Raw genomic sequence first — 20,000 nt, 5'->3', positions numbered from 1 at the left:
TATATATATATATATGAGAGAGAGAGAGAGAGAGAGAGAGAGAGAGAGAGAGAGAGAGAGAGAGAGAGAGAGAGAGAGAGAGAGATATTACCAATCAGATTGAAATGCATTTTATTTTATTTTGTATGGCTATTACAGACAACAAATTGATGACAAGGATCACAATAGTCAACGATACGTAGATATTAAGACTTTGTTTCCATCGTTTGCTTATGGAGTATATATGAATAATTAATTTATAAACATAGCATTACCAAAATGAGTTTGATAAGTTAAGCAACGATCAAACTAGTAGTCTTTTCAAAGACAACAATACCTAAGAAAGAAATGGTGGGGGTAGGGAGGGAGGGGCTATAGTGGTTAGGTAATACATCTTTCATTAAAAAAAGAAAATACAAATAAACAAACTTTGCATACAAAAATAAAGAATTATACAATTTTATTAGAGGAAACTATAGATAAAATATATATGTTTTTTCTTGAAAACGTTCTTCGACAATAATAGAAATAGAGAGGAAAAGTTAAAATTCAAAAGATGTATGCCGTTACTTCTGCTTCCTTAGAAATCCCGAGTAAACTTTCTTACAATTCTTGCCCGGTCTTCGGCGTACCCCAAGCGTCCACCACTTTTCATTAATTTAACTGGTGTTTTAGAGGATCTGAATGGGAAAGGCGCGCAAGATATCTTAAATGTGACTCGATATACGTTATTTTTAGACATTACCAAGCCGGTGAATTTTTAGAAGATGCCCAACACCATGGTAAGTTAACTTCAGTTTTGTTTTCGTACTCTTACTGATATATTTTGAGGAACGCCGGTTGTTTGTTGGGTCCAAACCTCCTGTTTTAAGTTAAATGATACTAATATTGCAACATGTCCGATTGCTTTACGTCAAATTGTTTCATAAGCTTTTCGCGAACATGATAAGCAGCCAGTCATCCACCGTAGGTAAAATTTGTGTTTGATCTTTAGGCCTATGCTATCCCGAAGGGCAAAATGGCTGCCTATTTTATTTAAGGGACCTAGAATCGTATTCTTATTTCGGTGAATTTACATGCAGGGCCGGTTTGGGATTAATAATTTTAAGGATCGTTAATTAAATTCATGGATGAAGGTATACGGCAGTTACTAGTTTCTCTAAGTTTCAAAGCTGCTACTTCTATGGAAGCTTCAATATCTGCTACTTTTATCGGTATTTGTTTACAAGAGCACCTCTCCATTTACTCCTGAATGGTGCAGTCCTGCAGCTCTCCTCTTTTTGTACAGTATTCAGGAGGTTTTTTAAATGCTGGGAAAGCATAACATAAGGTATTGTTGTAGTGTATTACAGGGCAATGTAACCTTGCAAAAAACTTTCGGTAAATTTGTATATTATTACATCTAGTGACTACGCACAAGAAATATATGATTTCCTATAGCAAATAACGAGATTTAACCGATTTTGATATCCATTTCAATCGCAAACAAACAGATCAACCAATTCGGTTAGTTATAAGTTGACGAATTGGTTGAGATGTTATTACGGATGAAATGAATGAGAAAACCAGTTAAACCACGATATCTACTATAAGAAATCATATATTTCCTGTACGAAATCACACAATGAAATACAATACAAATGAACCATATAAATATTAACACATATATACTGAGTTAAAATATATAAACAACAGATGTCGGGGACGATAACATAAGCAACGTTACCAATGTTTGACAGGACTACCAACGGTGCCGAATGGTACACAGTGTTACCAACGGCACGATGTCATTACTAGAGGTAGAAATAAATTTTTCCATACGTAAACTAAATAATACTACCATAAAAATATTACACAATAAATAAAGAGTACCAAAAGGCCACAGAACCTAACAAACCCACCTAACCTTGCCTAGAAGTACCCCGGTCACAAAACATATATAATAAGAATGGGGGAATGACTTACCTTGATACACAGTACTACCAACGGTGACGAATGGTACACAGAACTACCAACGTCACGATGTCATTACTAGAGCTAGAACTGCTAAATATCTCCTCAGATATATTCAATAATTTCTCCATATAAGTGGTACGAAATATATAAAAAGTACAGAAAGGCCACAGAACCTAACAAACCCACCTAACCTTGCCTAGAAGTACCCCGGTCACAAAACACGAATAATGACTATTGAGGAATGACTTACTTTTATGAAGGAAACGTCGAAACTTGGTGGACTCGGAAGGAAGAGGCTGACGGATTAACTTCTATGACTGGGATGTGGATGGTTGGGGGTCATCGGGGTCTTGAGGGTAGGGGGGGTCGATTGTCTGATGTTGTAAAGGAGGGTAGAGGCGACTGGCAGTAATGAAAAAGTGGTGCAGCAACGAATGACGAGGATAGTAGTGGGTGAAAAAGAACCTGGAAAAATATTGCTTGAAATGTCCAGGCTTGATTCCAGGCCTCTGAACCCACTCCTTCACTTCTCTCCAGAGACGTTCTATATTTTGAGTATGGATGGTTGGGTCTAGGGGGTCAACGAAATTCTCCGAATGATTAATCGACTTATGAACGTAACCAATTTCCGATAAAGAGTTGTATGCAGCCCACTTATCACTCATAATAATACTACCACGTTTAATATACTTCTGGATGAGGGGAATTAGAGTAGCAGCATCTCGTTTAGTAGAAAGGGGGGGAACTAAAGGGATAATGAAAAATTTCTTGGTCACACGTTCAATACCCCCAAAGACCCATATGGCACTTAACGGTCTACCACGGTTGTATTTACATTTACCAAAATGAGTTTCGTCTATTTCAACAGTAACTCCATCACCACCAATCGCCTAACCTCCGAACAGAAACTTCTCCAATCCACACTAGTCTTTGAAGATATGTCTATACCTTCCATGAGGGTCTCATGGTCCGAATGTTTATGCAAAAACTGGTTCGCACATAATATTATCTTCCATGGGGGTAGCCGACTTTGGTCCAAAAAAGTACCTTTATAGGCCGAAACAGTATACCCACAACGACGTTTCTTCTTAGTTTTACGGATGGTGGTTACAGTAGAGCAATAAAACCCGTGAATGTCTGCCCTATAAGATAAAAGCGAACGGCACTTGGGGCAGTTTAAACTTTGAGGGATAACATTGTGAGATTTAAGAAAATGATCAACATAACCTGAATTATCACCAAAATCACCATGGAATTGAGCCACTGCTTTTAGATACGGAATGCTGCAACCGGTACAAGTTTCTATAATATGTTCCATCTCAAAATACGGGAAAAAAAACGCACTAGTAACGAAGGACGGGTAACTAGGTCAAAGGTTAAAACGGGAAAGGCAGGGGAACAATGGGTCGGAAACCAGCGCATACAGAGATAAAGGAATGGGGGGGTAGGGAGATATCTCAATAGGCCTAGAGAGATGATTGGTTAAGGGAAAAACAACGAACAAAAGAGAAAACAAGTATGAACTAAATACGGAAACAAGACGAAAGAAAAGTTTTATAAGACATAGAGGAGAGAAAAGGAACTAACCAACAAAAATAATTACAAACAATATAGGAAGATAAAATGGAATGAACGTTAAATAATAGTGAATGGGAATATAAAATGAGGAGATCATAACGAGAATTAACAGGATAAAAAAACTAGTCCAGGGTAAGAATTTATGTGAAACCGGGAAGGGATAAAGAAATAACCCAACAAATAAAACCAATATAGGAAGGTAAAATGGAATAATATTGAATGGGAATAAAAAATGAAAAAATAACACTAATAAAAAGAGTAAAAGGGGGAGTGGAAACTCCTGCGCAGGGGGCGGGGGGATATATGCGCAGATCGGAAACTGATGAAACGAACGTATGTACAAATGGGAAAGGAAATAACAAAACACATAAACCCAATATAGGAAGGTAAAATGGAATGTATGATAAATAATATTGAATGGGAATATAAAATGAGAAAATAATACGGTAATAAAAAGAGTAATAATGGAGAGAAACGAAGGACGGAAGGTGGGGCGAACGAACAAACGAACAAATGGGTGCTAATGTTAGCATGAAACGCTAACATTTGATCTACATCAGGTATGGAATGCTAACATTTAATCTACATCAGGCGTTGGCAGCACTGGTTACTGTATTACTACAAGAAATAACCTTTGAAACGGCTCCTCCCAAATATATCCAGGTATACTGATTTGACTTTTCCTACGGTTATAATAAATACCAGAAAGAAATGTATAGAGAAGAAAAGGACTGAATTACGGTTATATATCGATTCCCCAGTATGATTTCCCCACCCAAAACCCCGAGTTCCCACTGGGGGTCCCCCATTATCGGCGGATATAGATGTATATATATTTCTGTAACTATTCATTTGCGACGGGAAAGAGTGTTATTTTCGAAGGGAGCGTAATTTTTCCTATAAGAAAAAGTAGTTGGAATACTAGGATACATTGAGATGTAATAATATACAATGAAACCAAACTGTCTTATATTTTGTAAATATTTTAAGGTATTTTTGTAGTGAATTACAGGGCAATGTAACCTAGGAAAAAAACTAATGTTTCTTAGAAAAAATTACGCTCTTCCAAAATGACACTCGTTTCCGTCGCAAATGAATAGTTTCAGAAATATATATACATCTATATCCTACGATAATGGGGGACCCCCAGTGGGAACTTGGGGTTTTGGGTGGGGAAAACATACTGGGGAAACGATATATAATTGTTTTCCTATAGTAAATAACGTGAATTAACTGAATTTGATGTTCATTTCAATCGGAAACAAACAGATCAACCAATTCGAATAACTTTGAGTTGCACGGTGTCACTTCTCTTACGAACGAACGATAACATTAGCAACGTTACCAATAATACACAGTGTTACCAACGTTGACGTATGGTACACAGAGTTGCCAACGGCACGCTGACATTACTAAAGATAGTAATGATAGATATTTCCATATGTATTTTAAATAATTTCTCCATATAAGTTTTGCTCAATATATAAAACGTACAAAAAGGGCACAGAACCTAACAAACCCACCTAACCTAGCCTAGTAGTATGACAGGTCACAAAATAACATTTGATCTACATCGGACGTTGGCAGCACTGGTTACTGTATTTTTTCATGACAATCTTTGTAACGGCGCCTCCAAAGTTTATCCAGATATACTGTTTTGTATTTTCCTTCGGTTATTATAATTTCAAGAAGGTAATGTATAGAGAAGAAAAGGCTTGTTTTAAGTTTATATATCGATTCCCCAGTATGTTTTCCCCATCCAAAACCCCGAGTTCCCACTGTGGTCCCCAATTATTGGAGGATATAGATGTATATATATTTCTGAAACTATTAACTTGCGACGGGAACGAGTGTCATTTTCGAAGAGAGCGTAATTTTTTCTATAAGAATAAGTAGTTGTTTTCCTAGGTTACATTGCCCTGTAATACATTACAATGAAACCTATTTTAATACTGTATTACCTAGGGTAAATATTACTTTTTAGAGAAAGGTCCGCTCTCTTCGAAAATGACGCATGTTCCTGTTGCAAATTAGTTTCAGAAATATATTTATCTATATCCGCTGATAATGTGGGACCCCCAGTGGGAACTCTGGGTTTTTTTTTGGGGGGAAGCATACTGGGGAAACTTTATATAACGGTTAAACAAGCCTTTTCTTCTCTATACATTACCACCTTGGATGTATAATAAACCGATGAAAAAATATGCTAATTATCTATGTCCTATACTAACGGTATATTTTTCATTTGTTGACATTCTACTAGTAGGTTGTAGTCGCTCTCGTTCGTCCCTTTGTTCGTAGCAGCTTTCGACCTTCTGCGCCTAAACTCCTCCCACCTGCGCATAAACTCCACCTCCACCAATTGGATTACTTCTTCTCTTATAACCCCTCCCCATTTTCTGGGTCATCTTACTCGCCACATTCAAATATACGACTTCACCTGGTTTATTTAAGTATATTACTTGATCCAGTAAAGCCATACCATTCCTTTTATGTAATACCCACATATACATAATACATTTGACCCTTGAATTACACTTTTTATTATCCGATATCTTATAAAATCACCTAGTTTTATATTCCCCTTAAATATCATACACTGCATTTTATCTTGCTATTATTCCTTTATACATTTTATTGCCTTGCCATGCCCAGATTGCACATAAATACTTGCTCTGGACAAGTTTCCCATTCTGGTTCATTCATGTTTACTCTCTAGACTGCTGTTTTTCCATTAACCAATCACGAACCCATACGTATGGAAAGTTTGCACAGGGGGATTAATATTTCCCAACCCCCACCTTCCAACAAACCCTTTTCTATGGTGAACTTTGTCCATGTCAGGTCTTTGTTAGTTCAAGCGAGGTCTTTTTGCGTATTTTACGATGGAAGTTATAGAAACTTGTAACGACTGCAGTATTCCATACATAAAAGCATTTCGGTGAATTCTTTTATACGTCGTCCATTGTTGATAATTTTCTTTAATCTCATAATGTAATAGACCTACGTTTAAGCTAGCTAAGACAAAGAAGAAACGGAGACGTGGATATACAGAAGTTAAGACATCACAGTCACAACATCCCAGTGACCCACAAGTTTCGTCGTCCCGGTCATAAAAGTAAGCCATTAAAGTCTTTAATTTTAATGTGTTAGTTTTAGCGTGCGCAGCTCAACATTGCCGCTTGCCAGTATAGTACATATGAGCTTGATGTTTTATTTTCATGCGAGCGGAGCGAGCCGATGGCGAACCAAGAACCATTATATTTAGTGTTGCTAATATTAACGTAATTATCGTAACATTGATAATGTTATGCTAGTATCACTGTACATTACCGTTTGCCAGAACAAGGCCCATTATATTTAAACATTTTAGCAGAACATATTTTTTCCTGTAGTAAATAACGTGATTCTATGGGTGTTCACCTTCATTTCAACCGCAACAACAACCAGTTCGGCTACTTAAAGTTAGTCGAACTGGTTTTTCTGTGTATTTGCGGTTGAAATGAAGGTCAAAGTCGGTCAAATCACGTTGTTTACTACAGGAAAACTTGTATTTTCTGTCCGAAATGATAATCTGTAATACAGAAACTTTACCGTTTTTTAAAGAAACTATTTTTAGAATGACTTTTCCCAGATGACTTTTTGCTACACTAACGCCATCTACTAACCACTGCCTAAGGATGCCTGTCAATTTCCCACCAATGAAAACAGCCATACGCTGTAAAATAAAAGAAAATAAGATTTGTCAAGTATTACCAAATAAAACATACAATTCACAAATAGTGACACTTTTGAGTAATTGATCTATTTTTTAATTATATTTGAATATATATCAAATGTCCGCTGACATCACGAACTTCTCTTTGAGCAACTATGTTGAAGATGTCGTTTCAAGGTCGCTTAGTACCTCTTCCAACTCCTCCCCCTCCCCCCTCCCACAACATATCTTGCTATTTTTTTACTTTCCCAGTATTTAAAGAACCTAAATATTGTACAAAAAGAGGAGAGCTGCAGGACTCAAAATTTTCGAGTAAATGGAGAGCGTGCTCTTGTAAACAAATACCCTTCTATCGAAGCTTCAAAGCAGACTAGTTATAACTGGAATGGCTGTTTTCGGATGAAAGATCTGCTTGGAGAACAAGAATGAGGAATCTTGCGCAGAAATTTTGTTTCTTTGTAAATATGGAGAATGAAGTGTTGATTGCCGATCACCCTCCTAACCTACCTTAGAGTTCTGGATCTTTCTTGACTTTTTGAACTACTTTGCCGTCGCTACTTTCTTTGATGTATATATTAAGTTCCAGCAAAACTGTAATTCGCTGTAAGAAATGGGAGAGTGCTGGCTAGTTTGAAGGTGTATGTAGTTGACTAGCAGAGAAGTAAACTTATTAGGCCTACTTGTCAAATCTCTCATTCTGGGAAAGTGTTTATGATAGTTATAGTATTTTGATGTTAACGAATTAATCACTTGGTTGCTTGGCCTTGCCTCACTACGCTTGCATTTTAACATTATTTCACTGCTCTGTTCTGGCAAGAGGAACATTTTTCATTACGCTTGTTAATCCCATGGGCTAGTATTTTGGCGTTTTGATTATCCATTTATTTGCTTGGTACTAACTGGGTTGAGTGGCCTTGGCTCGCTATGTCCATGATTTGACACAAATCATCACCTTCTATGCCATTGATGCAAAGGGCCTTGATTAAATTTTGCCAGTCTGTATATTGAGCTTTTAATTCAATACATCCCCATAACATTTATTTTAGTTGAAAATGTGTAATGGTGCTGGGCTATCATTTTTGCTTCTCATAGTACTTTTAGTAGTCTTTAATAGTTGTATAGAAATAAGCTTCTGGCTTGAAAAGTAGGAGGGGGAAATTCATTGCATTTAATTATGAAAACTTTCATTTATATTGTGGAGTTTTGATAATTTTGTAAATCAAATGCTAGAAACTAAAATTAACTTGAAAAAAGATTTATTGCCTGGTAAAATCTTACCTGAAAAGGAATCTAGGATTTTCATCAATGGCAGGACCCTCGTCATTAACCGGACAGGGATGTCGCCATGTGGCACAAAGAATTTTTCCAGTTTAAAACTGGAATTGATGGTATGGATTGTTCCAATAGGTATCAATGAATAAATACCGGGCAAAATATTGCACTTTCATGCCAGGCCTTTTAGACTATTTTTGTTTTTTCACTCACACTCTATTTTCTGTGTGAATCGTAAGGTCAATTGGATCTATAAAATGTTTGCTGTGATTTATCACCTTATGCACACATCAATCGGAAAAGGTCTGATAGGCAGCGCAATTACTAGTGACCCTGCTTTAATTTACTGTCTTATTAAACTATTGAGTATCACCCATGTAATAATACGCTCACCACGATCTGCTCGGTACGCCTTCAATGGGATTTTACGTTCATGACTTTTTGGTGTTTCAAGTCATCAGTCCCTTGATAATACGCTGTACTTGTAAGTAAAGGAACACTACTTGGCTACACAACATATTTAAGCTGTAAATGGAGATTTGTATGATGTCCGGCAACTTTTTTCTGAAGGTCTCTTCACTATGGACTACTGGTATGGTCTGATTTCCTTTCAGTGCGCTACGGGTATTTATGGAAAAAGGGAGAGGAGGGAAAGTTGTTTTTATTCTTTCACAGTGAGTGGCCCTAAGACAAGGCGTATTTCTTAAGATGAAATAAATTAAGGGTGCTGTTTTGGTATGCAATCTCATTTATGGCATGTTATCAGAAATTATTCTTTTGCTTTAGTATACGATCTCATTTTTATTTCGTTAAAGAAAAAAAAAATAGAAAATCTAATGTTTCTTTCTTCGCTGTGTGCTCGTCTTGCTTGGAAAAAAATTAAAACTTCAAGCTCCGTATGTACTGACTAGCGGTGATGTTGACCTGCGCACGCCAACATTAATGATTATTATTTCCTAGATAATTATGCGCGGTATATATATCTTTTTGTAGAAAATCTGTTTCTTGCTTCGCCGTGAAGTGAAGCGAGATGGCTACCATCAGGCGAGATCGCATACCAAAGTAAAAGTATGATTTTTAGATTGCCTACCAAAATACCACCAAATGAACTGCTAAATGAGCACACTGACAATAACAAAAGAATAATGCATAGATGTATATTTTTCATTCTGTATTGTGTAGGCTTTTTGAAAGTTTATTTAATTTTATTAATCCTGCATTTAATCGTAAATGCGAATCATAAGCATAGAAATATTAAATTTGAAAAATTATCATTAGTGAAATGACCACTAACTGCATAAAAGGCATGACTGACGTCGGCAGCGAGTGGGCCCCGGGTCGACCCTTAACAGGTTAAGGGCAATAGAATTTCTGCACTGGTATGTAAAGCGTTTATGAAGTTTTTCTGACTTTTTCCATGCCACCATTTAACTAAACCTGACTTGTCTGCCACGATACTTCTGCTTCACAAAAAAGTTTTATCAATTTCCACATTGATGGCTGGGTCCTATAGGATCCTGATTATATAACCAATTAAGGGTCACTTTGCCATAAAAACTATGCCAATATACGTTGTCGGGTTTGGGGACCGCTTAAGGCTGGTTTGAGTCAGCTTGTGACTCCAAAACTTGTGGAGAAAGTGAATCACAAACCAAGCAATTTCCCTTGGCGGCAGATTATACATTGTCCAAGAATGTGCCCTTGAACAGACTTACGTGTAATTACACTGCTTTGACGGTCTTTTTCTTAACTGTTATTAAACATCCACAATAAAATTGATGATATCTTCTTACAAAGTACAAGGCAAAACACCTGTTGCCTAAACACCATGAGCTTGTAACCTTAGTTTTTTATGTAGCTTGCCATATTAGTAAAAAAAAAAAAAAATTTAATATACCAATAACTGTAATCACAATCAGAGCAATTAATGTTAACTGTAGCCATGAACATGGGTAAGATTTTTTTATGATGTCCTTACAAAGTAGTGGTGTTGGTGAGGCAAAGGAAGGAAGCAATTAATCAGGCCAAATGGTTCTCATTGGAATATACCTAAAATTTTGATTTGGGGCATGACCTACACATTTTGTAATCATGCAATTGGCCCATTTCAGTCTAGAGATGGCGTCAACCTAACACAAAAGTACCTATCAGACTCCGAATCAAAATTGGCTGGTCAAAAAATATAAAACATACAGGTCGCAAATTGTTTGAAATGGCGATTGGCCTTGGGCTTTCATTTCATAATAGAAATTTTGATATCATAAAATACATGTGCATAGTAGGTCATCCCAATTAAGATAATTATGGATGTAACAGTATTACTGTACCATTGGTAACTATATATAATATACATAGCCATGAGTATAATTCTTCATAAGGTTTTTACTTTATTCATTGTGAACAGATAAAGGCTACTGGTTAGATTTTAGCAGCCCCTCTCCCACGTTGTCTAAATTTAAAGGGCCTGGCTAGTATGCCTATAGGCTATATGGGGGTGGGTGTATGGGACGAAAAACATAATCTTAAAAAGATTGAGCTTCGTTTGGTAATGAGGAATGCGTATACAAAATATTTTGTCACAAGATTCCTCTTACTTTTATAGTTACAGGGTAATTGGTAAAAGTAACTCGATAAACCAAAATCATTGATTCGTACAAGAAAATGCAGTACTTTTTATCGTAAGTTTTTAATAATAAATACTGATATGAAAAAGATTGAGCAATGGCATCTATATAGACTCCAGGAGTCACAAGCCAGGAAATTTTATGAATACCCTTCAGTGCTAGCACAAACTTCAAAGTACACATTTGAGTTTGACCTCTTCATTCACTTGTTTTTACGTCTTTTTCTTGGTTTCGGCAAGAATTTCATCATGCCAAAAGAGGAAAAGACAATTTCAACTTCTCGCTATCAGAGGGAAGAAAAATATTTGCTCTAATAGAGTTCAGAAGTAGGTAATATCGGCGACATTAGCAGTTAGTGAAAGTGAGATGGAGTGACTGTCTCGGCTAAAGAAGCAAGATATTGAGCAAAGGGATCTTCATTTATGATTAAATTATGATAAATAACATTGTTTTGGTTTATTAATATCCAAGAAGGATCATGAAATTCTTGGTTCATAATTTGTCCTTGTAAAGGTACAAAGAACAATTTTGAACACTCATAATACTTATTGTCCTTCAAATTCTATCTTTTCCCGTAGTTGGAAAGATGTGCCAAAGAGAAGACAGTTATAACGTCTTGCTAACATAAGTTAGTTTAGGAGAGAGAGTATTGTGGATGAAGTGACCAGGAGCCTAAAGTAGCAAGATAATGAGCAAAGGGATCTTCATTTATGATTAAATAATGATAAATAACATTGTTTTGGTGTATTAATATCTATCAAGGAAAATGAAAATTCATGATTTATTAATTTTGTCTTTGTAAAAATACAAAGAAAAACTCAATGTCCGTAACTCAAAACTATACTTACTGACCTTCAAAATCTATCTTCTCCCTTAGTTTTAAAGATATACAGTAGCATTGAAATTGGGTAGGTAACTTAGACATTATAAAACAATAAAATAGAGCCCTTTTTCCAATTTTTGTTTCATATCTTTTTTCTTAGTTTTTTTTTTTTTTCATGAATTATAGGGTTTATTTTTTAACCATAATGAAGCATACATATCTAGCAAGTAAATGACTTATAAATAAAATAAACTATTTTATTGGAGGTCTATATTGGGTAGTAATCCCAGGTCTTGATATTAAGTATCAAGGGAGGAGATACAATTTGAAAAAACTAATTTTCAGGATAAATCGTCCTGGCGTCACGAAACCAAAGGTCAGTGACAAAAATCCTATGCAGTTTGTAGATGTTCTAAGTCACCTTATTAAGTGGTATGAATGTCCAAGTATTGTACTTAAAAAAGGGCATTAGCCAGCCGGCCTCCTCAAGTTAATCTTTGTGTAAAACACGTAAAAATAAACTCATGAATATACTGTACAAACTTAGCGTGAAACACACTTAAAGGGGAAATTGAGTTTAGCTCTTCAGTGTCTGTTTGAACATGGACTTTCATTCCATTTCCCATTATTAGACTAACTTTATCAAAAACTTTTATACCATGACCTTCATTATTAATATAATAAAATAAACTAAGTACAGTAAACAAATAACCAAGAGGTTCAGAATTTAAAACGTTCAGACTCGTTGTTTGAACAAGGAACTTGGTACAGAAGCAGTATCTGTATTTTCTGAAGTACTATGTGGACGAAGTCTTCTGCGGTATGCGCTGATAATGATTAAGAATGGAATTTGTATCGAAAATGTAATTTGTTAATAAACAGGATACTACTACTAGAGACTTAACGGTCATTTGACTGGCTAGACGGTACGGCATTGGATCCCTCTTTGGTTAAGGCTCATTTTTTTCTTTGTGTACACATGCACACAGTAGTCTGACCTATTCTTTCCCTATCCTCTTATGTCCTTACAAATCTGACAACACTTGAGATTACCAAACAATTTTTCATTCAAGAGGTTTATTGAAATGTAATTTTTCAGTGGCTACTTTCATCTTGTGAAGGGTAGAAGACACTTTAGCAATGGTAAGCAGCTCTTCTAGAAGGACACTCCAAAATCAAACCATTGTTGCCTTATTCTATGGTTGGGTTCCCCCAGGTCCCTCAATGTGAGGCGCCTCGTTATATCCACCAGAGTTGCTAATGCATCTTCTAGTCTTGGATGGTCTGGAATTCATCTTAGTTATTTATCGAGCTTATACTTAAACACATCTATGCTCACTCCTGATAAGTTTCTTATATGAGCTGGCAGCGCATTAAATAGTCACTGCTTTATTTATGCTGGTGCGTAGTTAATGTCCTGTGTGTCTTCCTTAGTTTTCATGGTATATTTTTGGGCACTATTTATCTACCTTGGCTTGCTCTTTCTGATATTTTTAGCTCCATGTTGTTTTCAGTAATTCCTTCGATTTGCTTCCATGCTTGTATTATCTTGTAGTGTTCTCTTCTCCTTTCTAGACTGTACAATTTAAAAAAAATGCAGTTTTTTTCCAGTAGTCGAGGTCCTCAACAACTACATCTAGCAGTGAAGGACGTTTGTACACTCTTTGTGCAATATCCTTTTGGTAGTATGGGTACAGTATCACATTGCAGTACTCGAGTGTACAGTACTACGTACATAAGTTTTGTAAAGCATAATCATGTGTTCAGCTTTTCTTGTTTTAAAGAGTCTGAATAGCATTCCCATTTTTGCTTTACATTTAGCCAACAGTGTTGCTATTTGGACGTTGCATAACATATTCCTGTTTAACATTACACCAAGGTCTTTAATTGCTTCCTTGTTTGTGATTGTCTTGTTATTAGGTCCCCTGTATGCATATACCATTCTTTCGGATTCGAATTTATCGGAGTTACATACCATCCTATTTATCTCTGCCCATTCATATATTTTGTTTAGATCTTTGTAATGAGTTCTTATCTTCATCACAAGTAATTTCTCTACTTATTCTTGTCATCGGCGAAACTTCTCACTACGAAGTCTTTTAACATTTTAGTCTTATGTCTGAGATCATAATAACAGCAGTGCAGCTAATACTGTACCATGTGGGATGCCAGATATTACTTGAGCTTCATCTGAGTTCTCGTCATTTGCAACCACTATCTGTTTTCTGTTTTGTATAAATTCTTTTATCCATTTCCTATCTTTCTCACAATATTATGCTTTCTCATTTTTTTCTTACTATATTACATCTGTCTTTTTCGTCATCATATTTTTGTATATGTTTTCATAGTGTGCTATCAGTTGGGTTTGTGTACTTTTTCCGGGCACAAAACAGTGTTGACGTATATTAAACAAATTATTTTTAACCAAATGATTCATTTTCATTTTTATTAAACTTTCATAAACATTCATATGTGATATTGGACTAACAGGTCTATAATTGCTTACCTCTAGTCTTGATCCACTTTTGAAAATAAAGTATATATATGCTAATATATGTTTAACATATCTCACTCATATCTACACTTTGTCTAAGCAGTATTGCAAGTGGCTTCGCGATAGTATGCAGTTTTTTTAACAGAATCGCTGGAACTCCATCTGGCCTGGCCGATGATCCATTTTTAATTTCGCTTATAGTCAGCACAATATCTGCTTCAGTAATATCTGTGTTAGATATTCAATATTTTCTTCTCTCATTTCTGTTTCATTATTCTCATTCGCAATTCTTGGCGTGAATTTGCTGATATTTTTCTGCTAATGTTGTATATTTCCTTTTTTTTTTTTTTTCTTTTTTAGTCGTTAACCGTCCTTCAAGAGGGCCTATTTCTAATATCCCTTTATTCATATTTTTTTTTGCATAGGAGTAAAGTACTTTGGAGTTTTTCTTGATATTTGAAAGTGTCCTTTCTTCTAGGTCTTTTTTTTTTTTTTTTTTTTTTTTTTTTTTTTTTTCGATTGCATAATCTTTTGCTCTGCCTTTTCTAGCTTACTTTTTAGTTCCATCATTTTCCATATATTTTTTCTTTTGCAAGATTTTTCTTCCACTTTCTAATTTTCTGAAATAAGATCCTTCTGTCTCTTGGTATGCATGTCTGATGGTTTTTTTTTTTTTTTTTTTTTTTCGGTACATATTTTTCAACAATTTTCTCCAGTATTTTGTACAGTATATCTGTATTTACCTGTATATTATCACTTACAAATAGATTTTTCCAATCTTTGTTCAATTCATTTATTTCTGACCATTTTATATTTTTACTATAATTATATTTTCCATATTCTTCCCATTGTTTTATGCTTTATCTCTGCGTTCACTTGCTTTGCAATGGACTATTAATTCTATGACACTAGGGTCTGATAGTTCTTTGTTATACACTATTATTTCTTTAACATATTCACCTCATTCACAAATACTAAATCTAGGACATAGCCTTTTCTTGTTGGAATGTGGTTTATTTGTTGCATATTACAGTGAACCCTCGCTACTTCGCGGTTCGACAATCGCGGATTCACCACTTCGCGGGGTTTTCCCATAACCCATATATATATACATATCGCGGATTTTCCGGAAAATTCGAAAATACCGCGAAATCTGAAGATAACCAAATACGATATTTTGTTACCTGTAATTCCATTAATACTGTAATTAGTAATATCTGCTCTTACTGATTGTTCATTGCATTACATATGATATATAATTCAGCACAGAAAGAAATAAAACACGAAAAGAGAATGTGATCATACGATAATTCAGTACAGTGTACGTAGTAAAATTAAATCGAACATGAAACGCAAATCAGATGCAGTCATACCATATTAGAATGGTGTGTACTGTAATGGATGTGCTTCTTTTCCATGAATCTTTTGTATGTATACGTACGTAGTACAGTACTGCATCCAATAATATTCTTTGTTGCAAAAATCACATTTCGAATACTGTAAGCGTACGAGAGAGAGAGAGAGGCGTAGAATAGCGTACGTAAATTTTTTTATTGTTATTATTATTGTTGTTGTTGTTAATAAAATTATTATTGTTATTATTATTAATCATTATTATTATTATTATTACTGTACAGTATTATTATCATTATTTATTATTATTACGGTATTGTACTTAATCTACGTACGTTCAGTATGCGCGGGGGCATCTTCTATGAGTAACCAACGCGCCATAGTACTAAGACGGGTTGTGATTGGTTCAAGCGCTGATAGATGACGAATCAAAACTCAAGTTTTGTTATCTAGCCTGTGATTGGTGTTTTGCCCGCATCTTCTACCCGCAGCATCAAAGTTCTCGCGGGGCTGGATCGTTCACTTTCTCTTTCCGCGTATTGCTGAGTAGACGTTCTTAACTTTGTGAAGTTTAATCTGTGCTGTGTGCGACTGTTTTAAGTTGAACTTTTTGTTGAACTTTCTGTTACAATGCCTCCCAAGCGTTCTGCTTCTAGTAAGGCTGGTAGTGAGCCTAAACGCCACCGAAGGATGATGACGATAGCTGAGAAGGTTACGCTTCTCGACATGTTAAAAGATGGTAGAAGTTACGCGGCCGCCGGCCGCCATTTTGGCATCAACGAATCCACCGTTCGCTACATCAAGAAGGACGAGGCGAACATTAGAAAGACTGCTGCAATCACCTTTAGCAGATCAGCGAAGCGAGTCGTTACAACGCGTAATAAAACGATCGTACGCATGGAAGGTGCTTTAGCTGTGTGGATTGCCGACTGCCGGAAGAAGAACATAGCGTTGGATACGAACACCATCCAAACAAAGGCTTTGAGCTTATATGAGAATTTTGCTGCAAAGGAACCTAAAGAGGACGACGGCAACCATGCTGAAGATGATGATGATGCCAATGATCCTCAACCAGGGACATCCACTGATTCCCAGCCTCAGAAACGTTTTTCCGCAAGCAAAGGATGGTTCGCGAAGTTTCAGAAACGCTTCGCCCTGAAAAGCGTTTCCCTGCATGGGGAGTCTGCTTCCGCTGACACTGCCGCTGCTGAAACTTACGTGAACCAGACTTTCAAGAACATTATCGCTGAAGGTGGATACAAGCCGGAACAAGTCTTTAATATGGATGAAACCGGCTTGTTTTGGAAGAGAATGCCGTCGCGAACTTTCCTGTTCAAAGAGGAAGCCAAAGCCTCTGGCTTTAAGGCATTCAAGGATCGCGTTACCCTCGTGATGTGTGGCAATGCTGCTGGATTTTTGTTAAAGCCGGGGCTTATTTATAAGTCGAAAAATCCTCGCGCTTTGAAAAATATAAATAAGAATCTCCTTCCCGTGTACTGGATGCATAATCAAAAAGCATGGATTACGAAGATGCTGACCTCCAACTGGTTCCACCAGTGTTTCATCCCGCAAGTCCATGAATATCTCTTAGAGAAGGGCTTGCCATTCAAGATCCTTCTCCTTATGGATAACGCTGGTGGACACGCAACTGACCTGTCGCGTGAGGGCGTTCAGGTTGAGTTCCTGCCACCCAACACCACGTCATTAATTCAACCAATGGACCAGGGGGTTATCAGGGCGTTCAAGGCCCTCTACACGAAGAATACCTTGGCGGACCTCGTTGCGTGTGTGGATGCTGCCCAAGATGACGAGGATGAAGACTTCAACTTGAAGGCGTACTGGCGGCAGTACGTACACCATAGCCACGTGCCTGCAGAATATTCAAAAGGCACTTCAAGAGATGAAACCTGCAACCGTAAATGCGAGTTGGAAGAAGCTGTGGCCCGATATTGTTTACGACGACAAGGGATTTACTCCGTCGGAAATCCAACACTCTGCAATACGGAAATCTGTGCAGTTGGCTGCCATAATTGGGGGTGACGGGTTTGGCGACATGACGACTGAAGACGTCGACGAGTTGTTGGACTGCCATTCCCAGCCCCTAACTGATGCAGACCTCGAAGACCTGACGAAATCGGCAAGTGAGGAAGAGAGTGAGGGTACCCAGGAAGAGACCCAAGAAAATGTCGAAGAAACGGGCTTAACATTAGAACGGCTTGCCAAGTTCTGCAACCATATGAAGGAGGCGAAAGAAATGTTACAAGAGTGGGACGAGGATATGGTTCGCTCGATGCAATTCTGCAACAAGGTTGATGACATCACGACTCCCTACAGGATGCTCTTGGATCGAAAAAAGAAGCAGCGGCAACAACTTCCGATCACAATGTTTTTTCAGCCTCGCAAAAAAGAGCCAGTTCCTCCTGCTAGTACGCCTTCGGAAGAAATTGAAGAAGTTGAAGAGGTGTCCCAGGAAAAGACACCTCCGTCTGAAGAGACGTAAAATACTATCATTGACTGCACAGTAGAACACATCATCAGCTTCATCATCATCATTTCTACTGTGCAGCAAATTCATCGCCATCGTCATTCAAGTTTTTCTTGAACTTCTTTCGTGGTGAGTACAGTAACAATCTTTATTTTTTACTTTAACCTGTTTTATAGTTTAGTAATGTACGTACTGTATGCATTAAGTTAAAGGGAAGGTTTTAAAAGTCTACATGTTGTAACCTATCATATTTTTTTTGTTTAAAATTTACATTTACGTACGTAAAACAATCTCTCTCTCTCTCTCTCTCTCTCTCTCTCTCTCTCTCTCTCTCTCTCTCTCTCTCTCTCTCTCTCTCTCTCTCTCTCTCTCTCAAATTGTTTTCCTGCTTTGCTACGTACAAGTACTGTATAATTTATATTTGTAAGGTAACATATTTTGTAAATGCTTTTACTGTAAATACTGTATGTACTGTATCATTATTTATCACTATCATCATGCGCGTTAAATGCCTTGTTTGTTCTGAGCGTGGTTGTTTACTGAGCGTACACGCCGTCGTTTCAGGCGGCGTCATAAAGAAAAAGATTTCATTTGGAAGTCCTAAGAAAAATACGTAAACTAAAACATTGGTAATAAAAAAATCAACATACAGTACTGTATAATCAATATAATCGATGCAAAAACTAACCTATACGTACATATGTGTACACTAAATGAGTTAGTTTCTTCATTATGATCAGAGATGAACGTAAACAAAACATTGGTTGCCATTTTTTATCGTGCTTTTTAGGTGTTTAGGAAACACATGATATAAAATCGCCTTTAATATTTGTGCCTGTTTTAGTTTAGGGTGCTGTAGTACATGCATTAAGTGTTCTGTACATTAAAGGGTGGTTTGTTAACAGTACTACGTACAAGGGAAGGTTTTAAAAGTCCGAATATACATGTTAAATAAATAGGTAAATATGCTGTCACTACTTCGCGGATTTTCACCTATCGCGCCCGCGTCTGGAACCTATCTACCGCGATAAACGAGGGTTCACTGTATGTTCTATTAGCATATCTTGAAGCTTTTCAAATTGCCTCTTATAGTTTACGCTTTTTTTTTTTTTTTCTTTTTTTTTTTGTATATACAACCACTTTCTTCTATCTGTTCTTTCCAATCCATAAAAGGAAAGTCAAAAATTTCTGGATAGGAGTATATTCCAGTCTTAATGGTTTCTACATATATCATCTATTTTTTCCTATTATCAAACTCCTTAGTACTGTATTTGGGGGTCTGTAAACTGCAGTATTCACTAATTTTTCATATTCAAATTCTGCCGCAATCGATTCACATTCTGTGTTGCTGTATTTTTCAGACTTTCCCTTGATTTGTCTCTTCCATATATTGCGGTTCCCCCTTGATTCCTATTTGTTCTGTCTGATCTATATGTTTGGAAACCCTTTATCTGGTCATCACTGCCAGTCTATTGGGAATACCATGTTTCACTTATATTTATTATATCTATTTATTTCAATTTGGGTTAGTTCTTCTAAGAAGTCTATTTTCCTTTTAGTTACTCGGGACTAAACCCTGTGCATTCATCACTGATGGTTTGTGTTTCATCCCCATTATCTATTATTGATGATAGTATGGATTCTCCCATGTTTCCTTCCTGTTCTGATATGATGTTCTTTCTTCATGTCCAGGAATTCTGCCTTGGGTAGTGCCATAT

General features: G+C 36.6%; 1 protein-coding gene across 6 annotated transcripts in view; it reads left to right on the top strand.

Moving 5' to 3' along the window:
• Positions 1–572: 572 nt before the first annotated feature.
• The window catches only part of LOC137644002 (cytoplasmic polyadenylation element-binding protein 1-like), a 140,806-nt gene continuing 121,378 nt past the window's right edge, over positions 573–20,000 (top strand). For 5 of the 6 annotated variants that reach the window (XM_068376866.1, XM_068376864.1, XM_068376868.1 and 2 more), the window contains exon 1: positions 574–761. In XM_068376866.1, the coding sequence (XP_068232967.1) occupies positions 747–761 (15 nt within the window). In that variant the 5' untranslated portion in view covers positions 574–746. Of the gene's footprint in view, positions 762–20,000 lie in introns of all 6 variants that reach the window. The other variant, XM_068376867.1, reaches the window with a different exon arrangement.

Source organism: Palaemon carinicauda, chromosome 7 (genome assembly GCF_036898095.1).
Source record: "Palaemon carinicauda isolate YSFRI2023 chromosome 7, ASM3689809v2, whole genome shotgun sequence".
NCBI classification, from domain to species: Eukaryota; Metazoa; Arthropoda; class Malacostraca; order Decapoda; family Palaemonidae; genus Palaemon; species Palaemon carinicauda.
This window is presented reverse-complemented; position numbering and strand designations above follow the sequence as displayed.